Source organism: Rattus norvegicus, chromosome 13 (genome assembly GCF_036323735.1).
Source record: "Rattus norvegicus strain BN/NHsdMcwi chromosome 13, GRCr8, whole genome shotgun sequence".
Classification (NCBI taxonomy): Eukaryota; Metazoa; Chordata; class Mammalia; order Rodentia; family Muridae; genus Rattus; species Rattus norvegicus.
Genome location: NC_086031.1, coordinates 45,907,537 through 45,930,643, shown reverse-complemented (window position 1 = coordinate 45,930,643; position 23,107 = coordinate 45,907,537). Strand labels below are relative to the sequence as shown.

The window sequence follows — 23,107 nt, the reverse complement described above, 5'->3', positions numbered from 1 at the left end:
AATGGGTGTTCCTTCTGTCTCTGTTTTAATCTTTGCTTCTCTATTCCCTGCCAAGGGTATTCTTGTTCCCCTTTTAAAGAAGGAGTGAAGCATTCACATTTTGATCATCCGTCTTGAGTTTCATTTGTTCTAGGCATCTAGGGCAATACAAGCATTTGGGCTAATAGCCACTTATCAATGAGTGCATACTATGTGTGTTTTTCTGTGATTGGGTTACCTCACTCAGGATGATATTTTCCAGTTCCAACCATTTGCCTACGAATTTCATAAAGTCGTTGTTTTTGATAGCTGAGTAATATTCCATTGTATAGATGTACCACATTTTCTGTATCCACTCCTCTGTTGAAGGGCATCTGGGTTCTTTCCAGCTTCTGGCTATTATAAATAAGGCTGCTATGAACATAGTGGAGCACGTGTCTTTTTTATATGTTAGGGCATCTTTTGGGTATATGCCCAAGAGAGGTATAGCTGGATCCTCAGGCAGTTCAATGTCCAATTTTCTGAGGAACCTCCAGACTGATTTCCAGAATGGTTGTACCAGTCTGCAACCCCACCAACAATGGAGGAGTTTTCCTCTTTCTCCACATCCTCGCCAGCATTTGCTGTCACCTGAGTTTTTGATCTTAGCCATTTTCACTGGTGTGAGGTGAAATCTCAGGGTTGTTTTGATTTGCATTTCCCTTATGACTAAAGATGTTGAACATTTCTTTAGGTGTTTCTCAGCCATTCGGCATTCCTCAGCTGTGAATTCTTTGTTTAGCTCTGAACCCCATTTTTTAATAGGGTTATTTGTCTCCCTGCGGTCTAACTTCTTGAATTCTTTGTATATTTTGGATATAAGGCCTCTATCTGTTGTAGGATTGGTAAAGATCTTTTCCCAATCTGTTGGTTGCCGTTTTGTCCTAACCACAGTGTCCTTTGCCTTACAGAAGCTTTGCAGTTTTATGAGATCCCATTTGTCGATTCTTGATCTTAGAGCATAAGCCATTGGTGTTTTGTTCAGGAAATTTTTTCCAGTGCCCATGTGTTCCAGATGCTTCCCTAGTTTTTCTTCTATTAGTTTGAGTGTATCTGATTTGATGTGGAGGTCCTTTATCCACTTGGACTTAAGCTTTGTACAGGGTGACAAGAATAGATCAATCTGCATTCTTCTACATGCTGACCTCCAGTTGAACCAGCACCATTTGCTGAAAATGCTATCTTTTTTCCATTGAATGGTTTTGGCTCCTTTGTCAAAAATCAAGTGCCCATAGGTGTGTGGGTTCATTTCTGGGTCTTCAATTCTGTTCCATTGGTCTATCTGTCTGTCTCTGTACCAATACCATGCAGTTTTTATCACTATTGCTCTGTAATACTGCTTGAGTTCAGGGATAGTGATTCCCCCTGAAGTCCTTTTATTGTTGAGGATAGTTTTAGCTATCCTGAGTTTTTTGTTATTCCAGATGAATTTGCAAATTGTTCTGTCTAACTCTTTGAAGAATTGGATTGGTATTTTGATGGGGATTGCATTGAGTCTGTAGATCGCTTTTGGTAGAATGGCCATTTTTACTATATTAATCCTGCCAATCCATGAGCATGGGAGATCTTTCCATCTTCTGAGGTCTTCTTCAATTTCTTTCTTCAGAGTCTTGAAGTTCTTATTGTACAGATCTTTTACTTGCTTGGTTAAAGTCACACCGAGGTACTTTATATTATTTGGATCTATAATGAAGGGTGTCGTTTCCCTAATTTCTTTCTCGGCTTGTTTCTCTTTTGTGTAGAGGAAGGCTACTGATTTATTTGAGTTAATTTTATACCCAGCCACTTTGCTGAAGTTGTTTATCAGCTTTAATAGTTCTCTGGTGGAACTTTTGGGATCACTTAAATATACTATCATATCATCTGCAAATAGTGATATTTTGACTTCTTCTTTTCCGATCTGTATCCCCTTGACCTCCTTTTGTTGTCTGATTGCTCTGGCTAGAACTTCAAGAACTATATTGAATAAGTAGGGAGAGAGTGGGCAGCCTTGTCTAGTCCCTGATTTTAGTGGGATTGCTTCAAGTTTCTCTCCATTTAGTTTAATGTTAGCAACTGGTTTGCTGTATATGGCTTTTACTATGTTTAGGTATGGGCCTTGAATTCCTATTCTTTCCAGGGCTTTTATCATGAAGGGGTGTTGAATTTTGTCAAATGCTTTCTCAGCATCTAATGAAATGAACATGTGGTTTTGTTCTTTCAGTTTGTTTATATAATGGATCACGTTGATGGTTTTCCGTATATTAAACCATCCCTGCATGCCTGGGATGAAGCCTACTTGATCATGGTGGATGATTGTTTTGATGTGCTCTTGGATTCGGTTTGCCAGAATTTTATTGAGTATTTTTGCATGAATATTCATAAGGGAAATTGGTCTGAAGTTCTCTTTCTTTGTTGGGTCTTTGTGTGGTTTAGGTATGAGTAATTGTGGCTTCATAGAAGGTATTCGGTAGTGATCCATCTGTTTCAATTTTGTGGAATAGTTTGGATAATATTGGTATGGGGTCTTCTATGAAGGTCTGATAGAATTCTGCACTAAACCCGTCTGGACCTGGGCTCTTTTTGGTTGGGAGACCTTTAATGACTGCTTCTATTTCCTTAGGAGTTATGGGGTTGTTTAACTGGTTTATCTGTTCCTGATTTAACTTTGGTACCTGGTATCTGTCTAGGAAATTGTCCATTTCCTGCAAGCTGACTGTTTCTTAAGAAACAGTCTTATTGTGTAGCTCTGGATGTCTAGGAACCTGACCTCAGCAGGCACCAGGCATGAATATGGTGCACAGACATACATGCAAGCAAGCATGCACACTCATAAGGCACAATAGATAAATCTTGAAAAAATTTCTACCGAAACCAACTTTAAACTGGTGCATATGGGCTGGGGAGATGGCTCACCGGTTAAGAACACTGACTGCTCTTCCAGAGGTCCTGAGTTCAAATCCCAGCAACCACATGGTGGTTCACAACCATCTGTAATGAGATCTAATACCCTCTTCTGGTGTGTCTGAAGACAGCTACAGTGTACTTACATATAATAAATAAGTAAATTGTTAAAAAGATAAAAATAAACTGGTGCATACAACTCCATTAAGAATACAAAGTTTGGGGGTTGGGGATTTAGCTCAGTGGTAGAGCGCTTGCCTAGCAAGTGCAAGGCCCTGGGTTCGGTCCTCAGCTCCGGGGGAAAAAAAAAAATACAAAGTTTGCTGGGTGTGATGGTGCCCACCTTTCATCCCAGACTTATGAGGCAACTTTGATTGAGGCCAGCCTGCAAGTTTGAGAGTTCCAGCCAGGGCTACCCAGAGAAACCCGGTCTTAAAAACAAAACAAAAATCCGGGGCTGGGGATTTGGCTCAGTGGTAGAGCGCTTGCCTAGGAAGCGCAAGGCCCTGGGTTCGGTCCCCAGCTCTGAAAAAAAGAACCAAAAAAAAAAAAAAAAAAAAAAAAATCCAACAGCAGAATACAAAGTTTGAGAGACATGGTGGTATATACCTTTTAATCCAAGTACTCAGAAGTAGAGGCAGTGGATCTTTGTAAGTTCAAGGCCAGCCTGGCTTAAATAGTGACTTTCAGGACAACAGGTGCTATGTAGAGATCCTGTCTTAAAACAAACCAAGCAAACAAAAAACCTTAATGGCCACAGATGATTAACAGTGTTACAGCAAATATTTGGCTATTTTGGCAATCAAGGAAGAGAAAACGTTGGGGGGGGGGGGTGTTCCCAAATAGCTAGTCTCAGTTAAGTCCCAAAGAGGGATCATCCACCACATTCCCAATCTAAGAATAACATACCACAGAAAGGACTGGTTCTTTACCCTTGGGAAGGGTATTTTTCCTTCAGCAAGTACTTGACACTATGTGTCCTGTAAGCATAAAAAGCACTTTCCAGATACAGCTGGCTGTTCAACTTCAACTGCCCTTCTCACTTTCCAGCTCTGCAGATGAGAAAAACTGCAGAGAGCTCACACACCCAATCCCACGTCATCCATCAAAAACTTTAGTCAACCTATTGTCCCCTGATTCAGTGTTCCTTTTCCAACTGGTGGAGTCAGACAGTGATGGGCTGAGGTAGCCGCTGCACACTGGTCAGTGGATTTGCTCTGAACACCCCAAGAAGCACACAAAGCACACATCTGGGTTACAAAAGCCCTTTTATAAAGCCATTTTTAAACAAAACAAACCAAAAGGTTTACAAAAGAAAAGGATACAGAAAAGAGTAACTTGCTTCATATGTCCCCAAGAGGAAAAAAAAAGGGGGGGGGGGGGACAATACCAACATGCTCAACAAAAAGGGGTTCTTTTCCTTATTTCTTAGTACAAAATACAAGCAAAGGACACGCATACTTAAAACAGAGTTCAGGAGCCGACAGCAGTCCTGGAAATCCTTCAGTTGGAGCAAGGCAGGAGTTTGTTGTTGTTTAAGCAAATGTGTACAGACCGGGATAGGTAAATGTACGAAACGAAGTATCACGTCAGACCATCACATGAGTCCACCAATGCATGTTGCATCTATAAATCATGAACATGGTCAACAAAACCATGTCCAACTCGGTTTCATTTAAATTAAAGAAAAAAAAAAAAACCTTAAAGTGGTTACATTCCAACTTTAGCTTCCTTAGTACCAGGCTGCAGATTTCAGCACTGCTAAGGTATTGCAAGAACGCCCAGCACTCTGATGTTTAATCATGTATCAAGCCACACTGCAGTATGAAGAAAACGATGCCAGGTTCTCAGCCCATGGCCTCAGACAGGCTAGCTTTCTCACTTTCTGCTCAGAACACGAAAGATTAAAGACTAAAACCGAGGAAGACTAGGAGTCTTTAGAACTGGCGAATTAAATCTAAAAGATGAATCAAGGCAAACTGATCGTGGCGGCTGAGCAACCTGGTGACGTCTTAAGCCTTGCAGGAATGAAGCATCTAAGGTTTGCTGCAATATGTTCATGGTACACCGACTATGTAGAGCTTTTGTTTACAAATCTTGTAACAAATACTTCCAGAGAACGGGGGAAAATCACTAACTTCCAGAAGACAAAGGTTGAATTGCCAGACATTTACAAATACACACTCACACATACCCACGTCACACTTCAGGGTTTTATACATGTTATTTTTAGGGCATAACTGAGTACTATACTTCCCCAACCCTCCACAAAAAGCAAAACCAGAAACAACCCAAAAAAAAAAAAAAAAAACAAAAACAAAAAACCCCAAAACAAACCAAAACAAAAAGCCCCAAAACTGGGGGAAAAAATGACCCCCCCAAATCAATTCATCCTCCCCCATAAACTAGAAAACCCCCCTCACCCAATATACAAAGTGTCTGCACAACTGTGATGCCCTACAGTCACAGAGCATGCTCAGATGTCGCCAGTTCATTCTTCATTGGCATGGCGACAGGCAGGCATATGGGACCCTCCTAGTGTTTAGTACAATCACACTACTGTGAATTAGGCTTTGAACAAAAGTATAACCTATGGATTTGATATTCAGAATCATGTATTTTCTAAGACAAAAGGGAAAGGAGGTTCAAATAGCAACATGGCTATTGACAGCTTGGCATCACAATGCTCAAAAAAACAAAAACCCCACAATCCCCATCTTCAAGTAACTCAGCAGCTTCCTCCAGAGAGAAAATAACAATATTCTACCCTCAAGAGCAACCAGTGGCTTTAACTTTCCCTCCCCTTTGGCAAGAAGCGTGTACTGTGTTTCTGACCTCCATCCCCACACCATGAAGTGCCTAGCCTGCATTTCTTCTTACCCAGTCACAGGTGGCAATGTTCTGGTGTGGCTTCTGGTGCTAGCAGTAGAGAACTGTCCAAACAGGCACTGATTCCACAGCAGCAAGCTTTCTGCTGCTTCTATTCTCGTCTGCTCTGGCAGGGGCCCCTAAACCTGAGTTTTGTTTACACTACTTCCCTTTCCAACCTGCCACCTACACATTTGTGGACATAAAAATAAACAAAGCCCATTTTGAAAAGTGTCACCGGTCATGGTGGCATTAATCCTAGCAGTGTGAGGGGGAGGGGGAGGAGGACTCCCAGCTGGACTACAAACTAAAACCAGGCCTCAAGATCAATTGACCATTAATCAAAAGTCCTTCTAGATTATAACCTCAAATTCCACTGATTTTTATATGGAAGAAAATGCTATCTGAACTAGTACCATATATAAACATTGAAGACAGAAGAAAAATCAGTTATTTTGAAAAAAACAAAACAATGAGTTTACGATCAGCCATGTAGCAAGTTTGAGGCCAGCCTGGGGTACACAAAATACTGGGGTTTTGGTAAGATGTTTGTGGGGGATTTTCTCACTACTCTAGAAAAAACAAAAACAAAAACGTTCATCCTACCATTAGTTTTCCTTTCTAAGGTTACTATGGAGAGGGAGGTACTGAAAGCAGGTAAGTGATTCAGCAGATATTTAAAATACACCCTTTGGGTCCTCTCTCCCAAATCCCATCAGTGGTGGATGGCTAAAAGCAGCAGTAAATTGCCACTGGGTAACACAGAGGCTACCATTTCTCGAAGGAGGAGACAAAGGCTTTAACCAGAGTCTGGAGAACTAGAATGTAGTGTTAGCTGAGCCACTGCATCTATTAAAGAGGTAAACCTAGCTGAGCTTCCGTAACAGACAAGACCTTCAAACGAACATTCCGTTCCTGAGCACTGCAAACTAAGACAGTGAATACATTGCCACTTCACTATAGGCACAGTAGAGAAAAAAAGACGAAAGAAAGAGGACGGAGAGTAAGCCATGGAGGTGTCAAGGGCCAGTCATTATGAACACACGGACATATCCTCGTGTGTTACTACACCTAACTGCTGAGCACCTGTTTCCAGTTGAGCACGTTAAGTCTTCCTTATTTGCATGCATGATTTGAAGGGAAGACCAGAGTGTTATAAACCACTAAAAAAAAGTGAAAACAAAGGTCACTTAGAGCCTGTGTGCTCACTTGAGACACCATTAACCCAACCGACCTGTAATTAGAAAATATATCTTCAATCTAATGAATTGGTTTTAAAAGGGATTCTAAACAAGAAGTCCAATCGACACATCTTTTACACAAGTAACCTAGAAGATAGCATTATTTCTCAATTATAGGTAGATAAAATCAGAGATGTTAATGCAGATTATTAAAGAGACTTAAAAAAATTTGAGGCTTAAGTTGAAAGGGACCCTACCCACAATTTTTCATAAAACATAACCTAAGAAAAGCCCAAATGTCACTAGGAATGTAGACTGAATTATAAACCTCTAAAAGGGAGATGCCTGGTGGAGATGGTGAGTCTCTTCTTTAAGGACGGGTTCCTGAGCAAGCCCACCACAGCAAACAGAATAATCTGTAATACCCACTACACAGCTCACAACTATATATATAACCCATTACAGAATACAATAATCCAACTGTTTGTGTTCAAGTTTCTATTTTTGGCCATGTTAATACTCATTTATTAGCAGTGCAGGGTTAAAATAACTGCCACTAGGTGTTTTATTTATTTATTCATTTATTTATTTTAAAGCAGATCTAAGAATGTTCTTTAAAGTGTCTTAAAAACCAGAGTAAAAATATTTCTTAAATAACCCTTTGTCCTACGAACACCTATTAAGAAAATGACATTGTCTGAGACAAACATGTCACTTAAAAAACACAAAAGCAGAATACTGAGGAAGCAAATTTAGCTCAAGTGCAGAAAAATATACAGAAATTACTCCACCAAATCTTTAATTTAGTAGCATTAGGACCCCTAATCTCTGCGTCTATTGGCGAACGGGGCCTGAATGCGGAGGAGCAAAGCTCTGATCTGTCCTTGCCGCTCTGCTAAGGTTCTAGAGGGTTATCAATGGCACATAGGCACCCTACAACAGCTCACTCATCCCGCTGAGGCTCAGGCTCTTGTTTTAAAAACAAACATGAATGGAAAGGAGGGGTCAGATGGACTAAGAAGCAAACGACTCCAGAGAATGGAAGCAGCAGCAGAAGTTGTGAGATTATTATCCTGTTACTCTGAAGGAAAGATTTAAACATCAAAAGGAAAAAGCTGTTTCTATCTCCAATAAAAACAGCATGGTTCATTTCAAATATTTGTATTCATAAAGGATAAACCTCAACCCTTTATATCCAAGCTTCACACTAACTCAACCTTTATTCGCTTAAAATTTTGATATCGTCAGCTTATGAAGAAATAAATGCACTGGGAGGTGTAGACTCATCTTGTCATTGAAATTCAAAGAAATCTTTTTAATTTTTGACCATTGGTAAAACTTTACCAGAAAACAGGATGTACTTTAAAAACTTGAATCAATGAAAACATGAATGAAATATGAAATTAAGACTCATTCTGGTGGCCCAGTAAGAAAAGACAGAAGCCCATTATCAAGACGAAAGAACCGGTGGACCCGAGTCTCTGAGAACAGCGAGTACACTGAGTTCCAGGACGGCCTCCCTCCACACCCGGGAGTAACTGCGTACTGAGTTAGCAACCCAGAATTCATGTTCGCCTCCCAACTGCCTCACCGGACAAATTTAGAGTCATGATTCTTTTTGACATTTACAGTTTAGACATATAAGCTCATGTTAAATGACAACTGGTCTGTCAAAAGTACAGGAGAAGAAAAAGCAACTGTTTAATTAAAACCTTTCTAGATTTTTGTTTTTGATTATTGTTCAAGTTGCTAGCAAAAAGCAGCTTCCATAGCGCCCACCTCAAATCTTACTGCTGTGCGGCCGTGGCATTCCTTCCTGCTATTAACACATGAAATGGTCAATCCAGTGATTGATTGACATGGCTTTCGTGGGGGTGGGGGGGCTGGCAGAGAAAAGACTGAGACAAAATGGCAACTTAAACACATCAGCATACAATGGTTTTGAGAAAGATAGATGGTAGAGAGAAAAACATTATTCTAGACAAATGAAATAGCACTGAAAGCCCATGAGTCAAGCCACAGCCCAAACCGTGTCCTACATAGGTTTCCTTTTTTGTTTTGTTTTTTTAATAAAACCTCTCCCCAGTATCACTTTTAATCTTCCCCAGATGCCGCTTCATCTTCAGACCCTTCATCTCCAGACTTCTCGAGTGGGGGGCTTGCAGATGTCTTCTTTTCTGGAGGGCTTTCTGCTTCCTCGTCCTCTTCTTTGGGAGAAGGAGTTTTTTCCTTTGATGTCTTTGAAGCCGTGGGGCGACCCACTTTCCCCTTGCCTTTCACTGGACTTGGTGTCACTGAAATATGGAAAGTAACAATTTGGGGAACAGAAAAAATGCCTTAAAAAAAAAATCAGCTACAAAATTAAAAGTCTTTACTCCTAATGAGGATAATGTAACAGTCTGAGCAGAAACTAGGGCTATCAAACTGGTTTTGGAACTCCATTACCCTCTAAAGTATGGAGGGATGAGTAAGATCTCAAAACAAGAAACATATTAATTATATTTGCTAGAATAAAACGCTAGGCAAATCCAGACTTCTGACTTAACAAACTAGCTCCAACCAGGAAAATACCTGGCAAAAGCTTTGAAGACCTGGAAGATAAATCTTTACTCCCAAGGTTGGTTCTGTCCACATCAGTATCCTTTTATCCTGACAGAACAGAGGATGAGAACAGAGAGCAGAGCCTTCCCTAGCTGCTAGGACTACTGATCCCAGAGCAGCCAATGCTTCCTGCACAGAATAAGAACCACTGCTCTGAAATGAAAGGCTCATTCCTACATATAGTCCAAGCCACACATTCTTTGCATTTAAAAAAAGAAAAAGTAACATTTTTATTTTATTTACAATGGTGTTTGCCTGCATTCCTGTTTTGTGTGAGGGTGTCAGAACTGGAATTACAGACAATTATGAGCGTCCGCGTAGATGCTAGGAATTGAACCCAAGTCACTTGGAAGAGCTCTTAACCACTGAGCTATCCTATCCCTTCAGCCTATTTGTTTTTTTTTTTTTCAAGATTGTATTATTTTAATTATATGCATGTGTGTGCCTGTGCATGCAGTATGTGCCTAAGTCAGCTGGAGTCACAGCTGACTGTGGATCTCATCTTGGGTCCTCTGGGAGCAGTATGAGCTCTCAATCACTGAGCCCTCCAGTCCTCACTCCAGCCCTCCCCAATCTTGAAGGGACCAAAAGCACATGTATAGGACGGAACCCCTTTGGATTTCTTGTATTTCTACCAAATACAAGGCCGATGCTGAGGCAACAGTTTAGTTCTTGAAAAATATGATTTTCCTCTCACAGGCCTCACCTGTAGCCTTTAGTCTGGGTTTGGGCATTTTCTTTTCTTTCCTCTCAGGTTTGGACTTCTTAACCATCTTTTTGTTTTTCTTTTTTGAACTGCCATAATCACTATCATCGTCGTCCTCCATTAGGAAATCTTCGTCGCTGCCAGAATCTTCTGAGAGGAAAGAAGAATTTCAACGTCCAACTTAAATGTACAAATCCTTCCAAGTGAACAAAGGGAAAGAGAGCTGAGAATGCTGGAGGAACTAAGCACTACTGTGTCAGTAAGGAGCAGCGCTCCACGGCTGGCGCTGCCCCTGCCCACTGCAGGATGGGCACAGTATGGACCTTACATATGCTACATGATTGACTTATTCTAACTACTCTGTTTTTAAACTCATGAACAACTCTTTTGAAGAACTTGTGGAAAATGGAATGTATAAGACACAAGGTCTGGTCCCAGCATCCAAGAGGCTGAAGTCAGGGGACAGCAAATTTGAACTCAGCTCTAGCCACTCAGTGAGAACCAACAAGGTTGGGGGATGAACAGTTAAGAGGTACAGCACTTGCCTATACTCACTGTGCAGGGCCCTATATTTTGAACCCTAGAACTAAAATATACAAGCCTGGAGCCCTTAAATACCAAGTAACTCATGTATACTGTCCAAGCTAAGCTGAACTGATCTGGTGGTTTTTTAACTGTGAACGACGAAACAAGAACACTCTATATGAAGCAGGACTCCTCATAATCTGAACAACCTGTGTGTGGGGTGGTGGGGGGAACCTAAACTATGTAACTTTTTGGCAAGTTGAAGTGGTCTATAATTCTCTGCCACACCAAGATGCAAACTGTAAACACAGAACCCATTATTAATTCATTCAGTGTTTAAACACAAATGTCTTAGAATAGAAACTATGGTAAAAAATGGAAAACCTAGGTGGATAAACGTTTAAGGCATCAGATGAAGTTTTGAATAATGATAATGAAGAACTCAGCCATAGTCCAAGGAATAACCCAAACTGAATAGCAACATGACCCTAACTCAGATTACCTACTACTCTCAATTCACCTCTCTGTAAAGGGAAGACTTCAGTGGCCCTACAGGGTTGAGTATATAATCTGTATGCATAAAGCCCAATGTTAAACTAGAGCATTTTCAAGGGTTTCTTTAAGCTTAAAAAGGAGAACTGTTATTCTGAATTTCTCTGAAAGGAGTACTGGCTCTTAGCCTGCTTAACCATCATGGAAAGTAAAACTTATCACAGAGTGTGTCCAGTTACTAGCCTTCAATGACTTCATTCCTCTTGTGTGGTAGAGAGAGAGCTACAGATTTAAAGAAAGATAGTTTGGATGTTAATATAGTATTAAAGAGGAGAAAGTCAACCTTTGTGAGTTTTTTTCCTAGAAAGTGTTGATATAGACGGTGATGTTAGGACAGTGGTTTTTCAATAATGCTGTAAACCTTTAATACAATTCCTCATATTGTGGTGATGCCCATCATAAAATTATTTGGTTGCACTCTGTAAATCAGTCTGGAAGTTCCTCAGAAAATTGGATATTCCACTACCTGAGAACCCAGCTATACCTCTCCTGTGCATATTCTGAAAAGATGCTCCAACATACAACAAAGACACGTGCTCCACTATGTTCATAGCAGTCTTGTATATAATAGCCAGAAGCCAGAAAGAACCCAGATGTCCTTCAACAGAGGAATGGATACAGAAAATGTGGTACATCTACACAATGGAATATTACTCAGCTATCAAAAATGACTTCGGGGTTGGGGATTTAGCTCAGTGGTAGAGCACTTGCCTAGCAAGCGCAAGGCCCTGGGTTCGGTCCCCAGCTCCGGGGGAAAAAAAAAACTTATAAAAATGACTTCATGAAATTCATTGGCAAATGGATTGAACTAGAAAATATCATCCTGAGTGAGGTAACCCAATCACAGAAAAACACACATGGTATGCACTCACTGGTAAGTGGCTATTAGCCCAAAAGCTTGAATTACCCAAGATGCAATCCACAGACCACATGAAGCTGAAGAAGAAGGATGATTAAAGCGGGGATGTTTCACTCCTTCTTAAAAGGGGGAACAAAAAAAAATTCATAGGAGGGGATATAGAGGCAAAGTTTGGAGCAGAGCCTGAAGGAATGGCCATTCAAAGCCTGCCCCAAATAGGTATGCAGTCCATATATATACAGCTACCAAAACTAGACAATACTGATGAAGCTAAGAAGTGCATGCTGACAGGAACCACATAGAGCTGTCTCCTGAGAGGCACAGCCAGGGCCTGTCAAATACAGAGGCAAATGCTAGCACCAAATCACTGAACTAAGAACGGGACCCCCGTTGGAGGAATTAGAGAAAGGATTGAAAGAACTGAAGGGGCTTGGAACACCATAAGAACAATACCAACCAACCAGAGCTCCCAAGGACAAAACCACTACCCAAAGAGTTCACATGGACAGACCCATGGCTCCAGCTGCATATGTAGCAGAGGACGGCCTTGTTGGGCACCAAATGGAAGGAGAAGCCCTTGTTCCTGCAAAGGCTAGACTGCCCCCCCACCAATGGAGGGGAATGTCTGGGTGGGGTAGGGGGAGTGGGCGGGAAGGGGGCTTATGTTCGGGAAAGGGAATAACATTTGAAATGTAAATAAAAAATATCCAGTAAAAGAAAATATAAAAAAAAAAGAAAAAAATGGAAAACCATAAAATTCTGATTATGTAAAAAAATAAATATCAATGTATAGTCATCTCCTCTTATAAATTCAGGATTTACTAGATCTATCTATTGCCAAATTCTACTAATTTAAAAAAAAAAAAAAAAAAGCTTTTCTTTTTCACTTATATAAGTATACATGCATCCCCTGGAGGAGCAGCTGAGTCATCTCCCTATCCCCATAGTTTTAGCTTTTTCATTTCGTTTTGTTTCAAGACAGGCATGTGCCACTACACCTAGATGCACAGTTTTATTTTTTAACAAGTAGCATCTACTTAATGTAAGGAACTGGATACAAACATTTACCTAAAAAAATACCAAACTAAAACCAGGGCAGTGCTGCAGGCTCATCGGTAGGTACAGTTCCAGGCCGTCCTAGCTACACAGTAAGTTGAGAGCAGTATGGGCTACAGGAGAGCCCGTCTAAACCAACCAATAGCGGACAGTAGGCAACTTCACGTACTCTCCTGGAATGGCGCCTCATCATCTTCTTCCGGCTCCTCCTCGCTGCCCACATCTTCCAAGAGCATCTCTCTCTGCTTAGAAGCTGCTTTTGATGCTGCCTGCCGCTGCTGGCGTACACTTTTATGGTCATCTTTTTCATCCTCACTGTCTTCTGCAATATAAAAGGTACTGTGACACAACAATCCAAGAATTTTGCTCTGCAGATACAGGATATAACAGAGTATTCATTCAAAAAGGAATGAAATCTACCATTAAAAAAATCCACTTATTGGGGGTTGGGGATTTAGCTCAGTGGTAGAGTGCTTGCCTAGCAAGCGCATGGCCCTGGGTTCGGTCCCCAGCTCTGAAAAAAAGAAAAAAAAAATCCACTTAGAGGATGAAGAATTTAAGACCTATTTGTACTTCAGAGACTGATTTAAAAAAAAGAATATTGAAACTATAGAGCTAATGTTAAAAATCAACTTAAAAATAAATGTTAATGATAATATATAAAGACCTGAGTGTGCCTGTGCCATCATGCCTGGGCGAGGCATGTACTTAAAAAATCATCAACACAGTTCCTCTAACACTTTAAATTTATAACTGTTTAATCCTAAAATTATCAATTACATGGAATCTGTGTTTACAGATTTTAGAAGCTAAAGTCAAAAAGCTACTTTAAAAGAGAAGGCTGGGCTGGAGAGATGGCTCAATGCTTAAGAGCGCTGACTGCTCTCCCAGAGGTCCTGAGTTCATTTCCCAGCAACCACATGATGGCTCACAACCATCTGTAATGGGATCTGATGCCCTCTTCTGGTGTGTCTGAAGACAGCGACAGTGTACTCATATACATTAAATAAATAAATCTTCTTTAAAAAAAAAAAAAAGCTCTATCCAAGATATAAAACACAAAAACAACGCTAAACTACTAATCCTTACAACTGGGTGATCTCTTTAATTTAGAAACAGGCAGAGGGAAATCTTTAACACATTAGATGGGACAGCTAAAGCTGTGTGGACAAGTGTGTAAAAATTACTCATATACTGCAATGAGTTAACTCATGCTTCATCAATAATATTTAGTAAGGCAGGCTGCTAACCTACTAGTTCTGGACTAAACTTCATTCACTCACTCATTTATTTATTTGGGGTTTTTTCAAGACAGGGTTTCTCTCTGTAGTTCTCTGGCTGTCCTCAAACTCACAGAGATCAACCTGCCGCTGTTTCTGGAGCTCTGGGAATCAAAGGTGCATGCCGCCATGGACAGGCAGCTAAGCTTATCTTACTAGTCTCTACTTAACAGCTCTGTCCGAAACTTTTAGACTTTCCTACTCTATTAAGGTTTAGCTGTCAGTTTTTCTCCTTAAAAAAAACCAGGGTGTTGAAGAGCTGGCTGTTCAAGTTAAGGTATGTTGCTCTTAAAGAGGACGGAGGTTCAGTTCCCACTACCCACTTGATGGCTCATAACCACCTCTCCAGCGGATCAAACACCCTTTTCTGGTCTCTGTGAACCCAAGGCATGTACAGATTACATAAACATGCATGCAGGAAGAACACTCACACATATTAAAAATAAAGACATAGTACCTTTTATTTATTCATTCTATAAAAACACATATACAATGCATCTGATCATACCTATCTTCCACACTCCAACTCCATAAAGTCGAGAGTAACTCCCAACATGCACCCATTCTAATTGTGTGTGTGTGTGTGTGTTTAAATAAGCCCGTTAAGTCCAATTAGTATTGTCAATATGTGAATGGATATGAGGCCTTCCACCAGTGGGCACTTTCCAGCAGCTGCTGACTGTCAGAGAGTGCCTAAGCGGTGGTTGAGCTTTGTGAGGCTCTCCCCTGCATGGTCAATGTTTAACCATTTCTAGTACCAAGAATCTCATCTAGAGACAATTACAGAATAAAGCTGACTAATGCAAACCCTAAACGGAATCAACTTGGAAGGAATTGTGCTTAATACAAGTACAGAGCACTCAAAAACTCAATAAATCTAAGAAATTCAAACTAGTGTTCACAAGGCAAATGAATGTCAAAAGCACAATACATTATCTTTGGGTACAACTTAAGTAGTAAGGAAGGCAAAACACCTCAGCAGAGAAAACTGAGCTGGCAGAATGTTGTTTATCTTTTGTATTTTTGTTGAAGAACAGTCAAGAAAAAGGACATCCAGGAAGACAAAGGAGAAGCATACTGGTCAAAATTAAAGTACCAACTCTCAATCCTCAGAGTTAAACACCAACAGTAGGACTGACCAGGCTTTCCTCAAACTCAAAGAGCTACCTGATGAGTTATTTTTATTTCAATTATGTACACATGTGATTTATGTGCATGTGAACACAACTGGTTGAGGAGGCCTAAGACATCTCATTTCCTCAGAGGTGGAGTTACAGAAAATTGTAAGCCACCAGATGTGGGAGAACCTTGGTCGGTTTGTACTTTGCAGCAATCTAGAATGCTCATTTTAGGCATATTCCACCATATCTGATTCACATTAATTCTTTTAACTTTTTATACATTTTTCCATATGGCTACTGTTTTTAGTTTGCTGTAATTTCTTTATTCATATACAAGTTGAGCATCAGCTGGGCATGGTGGCATACACCTTTAATCCCAGTACTCAAAAGCAGATTCGGGTTGAGTTGAGGGCTAGCCTGGTCTATACAATGAATTCCAGGGCAGCCAGGGTCATATATATATATATATATAGCGAGATGCTGAGATGCTGTCTCAAACAACAAAGAAAATATTTTTTTGCCTTTATTTAAAGAAAAAAAAAAGTACATTGGTGTTTTGTCTCCATGTATGTTCACGTGAGGGTGTAGAGTCCTCTGGAATTGGAGTTATGGACAATAGTGAGCCAACGTGTAGGAACTGGAAAATGAATTTGGGTTCCCTAGAAAAGCAGCTAGTGCTCTTAACCACTAAGCCATTTCCCTGCCCCCCCCATAAAAAGGTTTTTAATCTCAATTTTGCATGAAAATAACCTATAGATACCAAAAAAAAAAAAAAAAAAAAAAAAAAAAAAAAAAAAAAAAAAAAAAAAAAAAAACCAAACCAAAATCATCAATCAGGATGGAGAATAAATTTTTACCTTTGTGAAAATAGAAATGTTTTTATAAATCCAGTATTTGGAAGAATCTGACATATAAAACTGCTTGTTAATAAGTGATTAACTGGGGTTGGGGATTTAGCTCAGTGGTAGAGCACTTGCCTAGCAAGCCTAAGGCCCTGGGTTCGGTCCCCAGCTCTGGGAAAAAAAAAAAAATGATTAACTATTTCTTGTAGAGAAAAACTCTTGTGTACTGTCCGGATGCAACACCTGTCAATTAGAGCTGATTGGCTTGTCGTGAGGCAGTAAATAGAAGGTGGAACAACCGACAGGAGAAGGATTGTAGGACAGAGCCAGGTGGGAGAACTGGCCTCTGGAAAACCCTAGGGAGCAGAAGCTGGGAGCCTGAGGAAAGGTAGCCCACCACATGGCAGAACTTAGAATAGATGGGTTATGAGATAGTCAAAAACACAAGCCAAAGCTTACGGCCGAAATGTTTGTAAATACGTTTTAAACCTCAGAGTTGTTATTCTGGGAGCCTGGGGCCAAGAGGAAAACAGTCCATTGCAATTCCTACTGCAATAACTATGGTTTACCTGCTGAGTGAGAATCATCCTTCTTGGTCTTCACATCTTTTTCTTCTGAGTCTTCACTATAAAGCAAAAGGAAAAAAAAATACTTAAAAGTCTTAGATCAAAGTTTGAATGATCACTGTGCATGGTGGCTACACTTGTAATCCCAACCATACGGATGCTCAGACAGGAGGACTGACACCAGCTCAGACCCACGCTAGACTACATAGTGTGTTTTAGCCTGTACTAAAAACAGGACCCTGGGTAGTGGTGCATGCCTTTAATCTCAGCACCTGGGAGGGAGAGACAGATTTCTGTGCATTCAATGATAGACTAGTGTAGAAATAAGACTTTTGCTTTAAAAAAGTTAAGGCCTTGTCTTGAGGGGAAAAATGCAATCACACTTCTGATACCAGAATTAAAAAGTACACTGAAAAGTACCCCTTTCACATAAAAAGTGTTCATCCATGAACCTGCTTCAGAATCATTGTTCCTTACAGGGATGCTAGTGAATGGGTGTAATTTTACCACGGAAAAACAAAGTCCCAACAATGAAAGAAAGCTTACAAATCTAACTTAAGATCAAGTGTATGATTTTCTCTTGTGATTTCAATGAGCAAAGTCAAGACAATCCTTTATTTTTAAAAAGAAATGAATAGGAAACAAAGCATTGGTTTGAAGGTTTAAGATCAATCCAAAGGCTAGCCTGAGCTACTGCCTGGCCCTCACCAAAAAAACAACCAACCAAACAACAAAACAAAGAAAATTTCAGGCTAGATATCATGACAAACTGTAAATGTTTCACATTTAGAAGAAAAATAAATGAATACAGTAATCATTTCTAAGCTGGGTTATTGAAAACTGTGTAAAAGTAGAGGGGTGGTATCAGCACTCAGGAGGCAGAGGCAGGCAGATTTCCTCCGAGAGTTCAAGGCCAGCCTGATCTATACAATGAGTTCCAGAATAGCCAAGGCTACACAGAGAAACCTTGTCTCAAAAACCAAAAACAAAACAAACAACTAAGTAAGAGCAATTTACTCTAAACAAGATCTGTCTCCCTGTGGCATATTATTTTCTTAAAACCACATTTCTGAAATTCTCTACTAAAAACATTAGAAGTTAGGTATATAAAAAACAAAACCTGGGGGCTGGGGATTTAGCTCAGTGGTAGAGCGCTTGCCTAGGAAGTGCAAGGCCCTGGGTTCGGTCCCCAGCTCCGGAAAAAAGAACAACAACAACAACAACAACAAAAAACCTGGACTGGAGAGATGGCTCAGTGGTTAGAGCACCGACTGCTCTTCCAGAGGTCCTGAGTTTAAATCCCAGCAACCACATGGTGGCTCACAACCATCTGGAATGGGATCTGATGCCCTCTTCTGGTGTGTCTGAGGACAGCTACAGTGTACTCAGATATAATAAATGAATAAACCTTAAAAAAAAAAGAATACAATCTCTCAATAGGACACAAAGCCTACAATTGCACAATATTTAGTTATAATTCTGCTATTGATCTAACTGAAGAGGACTACAAGGAAATGTGAACACCAACCTTGATAACAAATCAGAACTTCAAACTTCCTTTTGACTCACACTCTTAGTTCCAGTGAAAGGTACTCTTGGAGCTTACTTCTGATCCAATTGTTTCTGGAGAGAAGGCTGACCTCCGTGCCTGAAGCACAGCTCCATAACATGGAACAGACTGCACATGGAAGCCTCACCCACTTGAAGCTCACAGACTGTCTTTACCTCAGACTTCTGACAAAGTAAGTAGGAAGATGCTAACACTGATGCCTCCTACCTGTCTTCTTGTGAATTTTTGCCAGATCGCCTCTTATTTTTAGCCTCTCGGGGAGATGACCGAATCTTCTTAGCAGGAGGGCCTGAATCTCTTCCATAATCTTCGTCTGAACAAGAAAAAAATTTCATATTCAGTTAATTGTGTTTACGTGCTGAAATCACACATTACTCCTCATGCTTTTTAAATAAATGGGAACAGATTTCTCCCATAGTTCCTTTAATTTAAGGGGGAGGGAAACGTGGGGAGATAGTTCAGTGGTTAACAGCACATATGCTCTACCACAAGACCTGGGTTGGATTCTCAGCACCCACATAGTGGCTCACAACACTAGTTCCAGAGGATCTGATGTCCTCTCTTCTGACCTTTGCAGCCATCAGACATACATGCAGGCGAAACACACAAACAAAAAGTATTTTAAAAAATTGGGGCTAGAAGCATTTATTACCTAACATGCAGAAGGCTGAATTCTATTTCTATTACCATAAAAGTAAATAATTTAAAAAGGGAAAGCAAGCAAGACAGATCAGCAGGCAATAGCACTTGATTGTTCTAGATTCCCAGAAGCCACGGTAGAAGAACTCATTCCCAAAAGTTTTCCTGATTTCAACATGTGGCTACATACATATACTTCACAAGCAAGCAACACACAACTAAAAATAAACAGAATCCACAGCCAGTCTCACCTATTTTAATTCCACTTTACATAGTGTCTAGTCCTTACATTAACCCCTCATACATCCACACCATAGCTGTCATTTTATAACACTCCCATTTAGGTCAGGATTTCCCCGTGTTTTAACAACTTCCTATTTATTTGAAAACTATAGCAATATGGTTTTATCATAAACATCTTAAAAAAAAAAAAAACCTAAAATTCCACAATCTTTTTTTTCAGGATTGCTCTGTATAGCAGTGGTCATCCTCGAATTCAGAGATCCACCTGCCTCTGCCGGGATTGCTGGGATTAAAGGTGTGCGCCACAATGCCTGGCTTCAAATTCTACAATCTTAACACAATATTCACAATATTGTAATCAAGTACATTACTCTAACTGAAGTAGTAAATATATCACGTACTCTGGATGCACCTAACTTTAGGAAAACAGCTACAATTTCAAAAGCCTCATAAGAAGCCCTCACCATAGCTGCCGATTACTGCTGAAGCTGTTGCTCCACTGCCAGTTAACATGTGATGGTGAGAACCGAGAAGACTGGCACGTCAGAAATCCTTAAATTCCCTAATAGAATGTAACCATTTTTAGAGTTTAATCCTCCCCATTAATAGCAATACTTATTTTAATTGTGTGTGTGTGTAGGGTGTACGTGGTTTATGTATACATGAGCACAGGATATTGACATGAACTCAGGTCCTCCGCTTCTTAAAAATAACAAAAAAAGGGGGCTGGGGATTTAGCTCAGTGGTAGAGTGCTTACCTAGGAAGCGCAAGGCCCTGGGTTCGGTCCCCAGCTCCGAAAAAAAGAACAAAAAAAAAAAAAAAAAAAGGAAGAGGAGGAGAAAGACAGTCCTAAATGAGATGAGGGCAGTGCCCCAAATTCTACAGCAAGACACTTAGCCATATTAAAAAAATATAAACAAAGCAAAAAAACACAAACCACCATCTATTTTTATGTGTATGGGTATGCCTGACAGGTCATATGGGTAGAAGACAGAGGACAACTTGTAGGAGTCGTTCTCTCCTTCCACTGTTGAGTATTCTGGGGAGTAACTTCAGCTGTCAGGCTGGGCACCAAGCACGTCTGCCTGCTGAACCATACTGCAGGTTCAACTACATTATTGTATTGAACTACATTATTATATTGACTGAGGGGTTGGGGATTTAGCTCAGTGGTAGAGCGCTTGCCTAGCAAGTGAAAGGCCCTGGGTTCGGTCCCCAGCTCCGAAAAAAAGAAAAGAAAAAAAAAAAAAAAAAGACGATGAAATCGAGAAGAGTTCAAAACAGCAACAGCTACATGCCAACTAAGGGACATTGAATATCAACTCTACTTCAGTTCCCTTAAGTGTAAACTGCAACAAGAGGTGCCACAACCACGATGCTCTTAAAAGAATAACTTAAGGGGCTGGGGATTTAGCTCAGTGGTAGAGCGCTTACCTAGGAAGCGCAAGGCCCTGGGTTCGGTCCCCAGCTCCGGGAAAAAAAAAAAAAAAAAAAAAAAGAATAACTTATTAGGACCAGGCGTGGTGGTCCATGCCTTTAACCCCAGCACTTGGTAAGAGGCAAGTGGACCTCTGTGAGACCGAGGCCAGCCTGGTCTACAGAATAAGTTCCAGGATAGCCAGGGCATAGAGAAACATTGTCAACCCACCCCCAACCAAAACCTTATGAAACATGAACATTTAGAACAATTTCTGATATGTTTCAGAGACAAAATTATGTGTCAAGTTTAATTTTTCTGTATGTCTTCCAAGCCTTCTCAAGGGGTACATTATCTTTATAAAGTAAAATTAAGATCACCGATCTTCCAGTGACCAGAGTTCAATTCCCAGTTTACCCAGCAGTGGGTATTTCACACAAACAAAAACTCTATCAGTTAATGAACATTTAACCTTTGGATCCTAAACCAGATAAGGGAAAAAAAAAAAAAAAAACACCAAAAACCCAGGTGTTTATTTCAATGATTTACAAGAAAAAGCTACAGGCCAGGGACAGTGGCACACACCTGCAATCTAGCAATTGTGAGGCTTGAGTTCAAGGACAGCCTAGGTCACATAGCAGACCTTATCTTAAAGAGAAATGGGTAATTTTAAATAACAGGGACTACTAATATCAGGACATGAAAGCACATAAGCTGACGGTCTGTCTGCATAACACATGTCTTGTAGAAACATACTTACAGAAAAAAACATACCTGCATCATCTGACTCCTGAAACTGTGAGTAATCAACGACCTTCCTATTTCTGCAAAGAGACAAATTCAGATTACTAAAAACAAAAAGAAAGAAAGAAAAAGAAAAAAGAAAGGGGGCTGGAGAGATGGCTCAGCAGTTAAGAGCACTGACTGCTCTTCTAGAGGACCTGAGTTCAATTCCCAGCAACCACATGGTAGCTCACAACATCTGTAATGGGATCTGATGCCTTGTGTGTCGGAAGACAGCAATAGTGTATTCATAACATAAAATAAATAAATTTTGGGGTTGGTGATTTAGCTCAGTGGTAGAGCGCTTGCCTAGGAAGCGCAAGGCCCTGGGTTCGGTCCCCAGCTCCGAAAAAAACAGAACCAATAAATAAATAAATAAATAAATAAATTTTTAAAAAAAGAAAGAAAAGAAAAAAAGTACAGCTTCTAAGAAACCAGAAAACACAGTTTAGTTTCATAAACAGAATAGTTTTAGGCCAGATGTAATCATGCATGTCTTTAATTCCATTCTTGGGAGAGAGAGGTGGGTAGAGACCCTGCCGCAAACAAACAAAACCTGCCCCCCAAATTCCCAGACTTACACTACTCACCCAAGGGATAACTTAAACACTGTTCTTCTCAAGCTTTGCTCACCCTGTGCACTCATCAGACATAGACTATTGCATCCACAGGCTGCATTTCTAAGTAGTATTTTACCAACCCATTCCCATATATTATGTAGACACAGTTGTCCTGGAACTTGCTTATATAGACCAGGCTGTCCTCCAACTCAGAGATTCTCTTCCTTCTGCCTCTCCAGTGCTAGGATTAATGGTATGAGCCACATGCATGGCTGTTACTTTATTCTTACTGTTAAAGGAGGCTTCAAACAAAAGTATTTTATACATATGTGTATGTTAATCTATGTATGTGCATGTGTACCATGTGTTTTGGTACCCATGGAGTGAATGAAGAAGGTCTCAGATCTGGAGCTAGAGCTGCAAGTGGTTATAAGATTGCCTAATGGTGCTTGCTTCTTGTTTTGAGAGGATCTTACTATGCAGCAAAAACTGACTTAAACTCAGGACCTCCTGCTATATTTCAGATGTGTACTACCTACCACACACAACCAATGGAATGGCCTTCAGTTTTGTTCTGTGAACTCAGGAGATGATTTTGAAGTAGAGGAAATGTGCACAGGTCACATACAGCATTTCATATAAGGAATGTGAAAGAAAGGTGTTTGGACACTTGCTGTATTAGGGCTAAAAAGAACCTTTTTAATGAACTTGGTCTTGTGAAACTAGAAACTGAGAAAATCTACTATGATCAAAATTTAACACTTAGGAGGATTACTTAAGTACAAGAGCATGAGACGTTCTGTTCTATCTATTCCTAGCCAAAACAAATAGAAGTC

At 40.3% G+C, this 23,107-nt stretch overlaps 1 protein-coding gene across 3 annotated transcripts in view; it reads right to left on the bottom strand.

Annotated features, from left to right (window-relative positions):
• Positions 1 to 4,152: 4,152 nt before the first annotated feature.
• Positions 4,153 to 23,107, bottom strand: part of Nucks1 (nuclear casein kinase and cyclin-dependent kinase substrate 1) — a 29,217-nt gene continuing 10,262 nt past the window's right edge. Inside the window, exons 2-7 of one of the 3 annotated variants that reach the window (XM_006249797.5) lie at positions 21,703 to 21,752; positions 18,836 to 18,941; positions 17,062 to 17,117; positions 13,419 to 13,571; positions 10,258 to 10,404; positions 4,153 to 9,244 (exon numbers count right to left, since the gene is read on the bottom strand). In XM_006249797.5, the coding sequence (XP_006249859.1) occupies positions 9,045 to 9,244; positions 10,258 to 10,404; positions 13,419 to 13,571; positions 17,062 to 17,117; positions 18,836 to 18,941; positions 21,703 to 21,752 (712 nt within the window). In that variant the 3' untranslated portion in view covers positions 4,153 to 9,044. Of the gene's footprint in view, positions 9,245 to 10,257; positions 10,454 to 13,418; positions 13,572 to 17,061; positions 17,118 to 18,835; positions 18,942 to 21,702; positions 21,753 to 23,107 lie in introns of those variants that run through there. The other 2 variants (NM_022799.2, XM_063272581.1) reach the window with 2 other exon arrangements.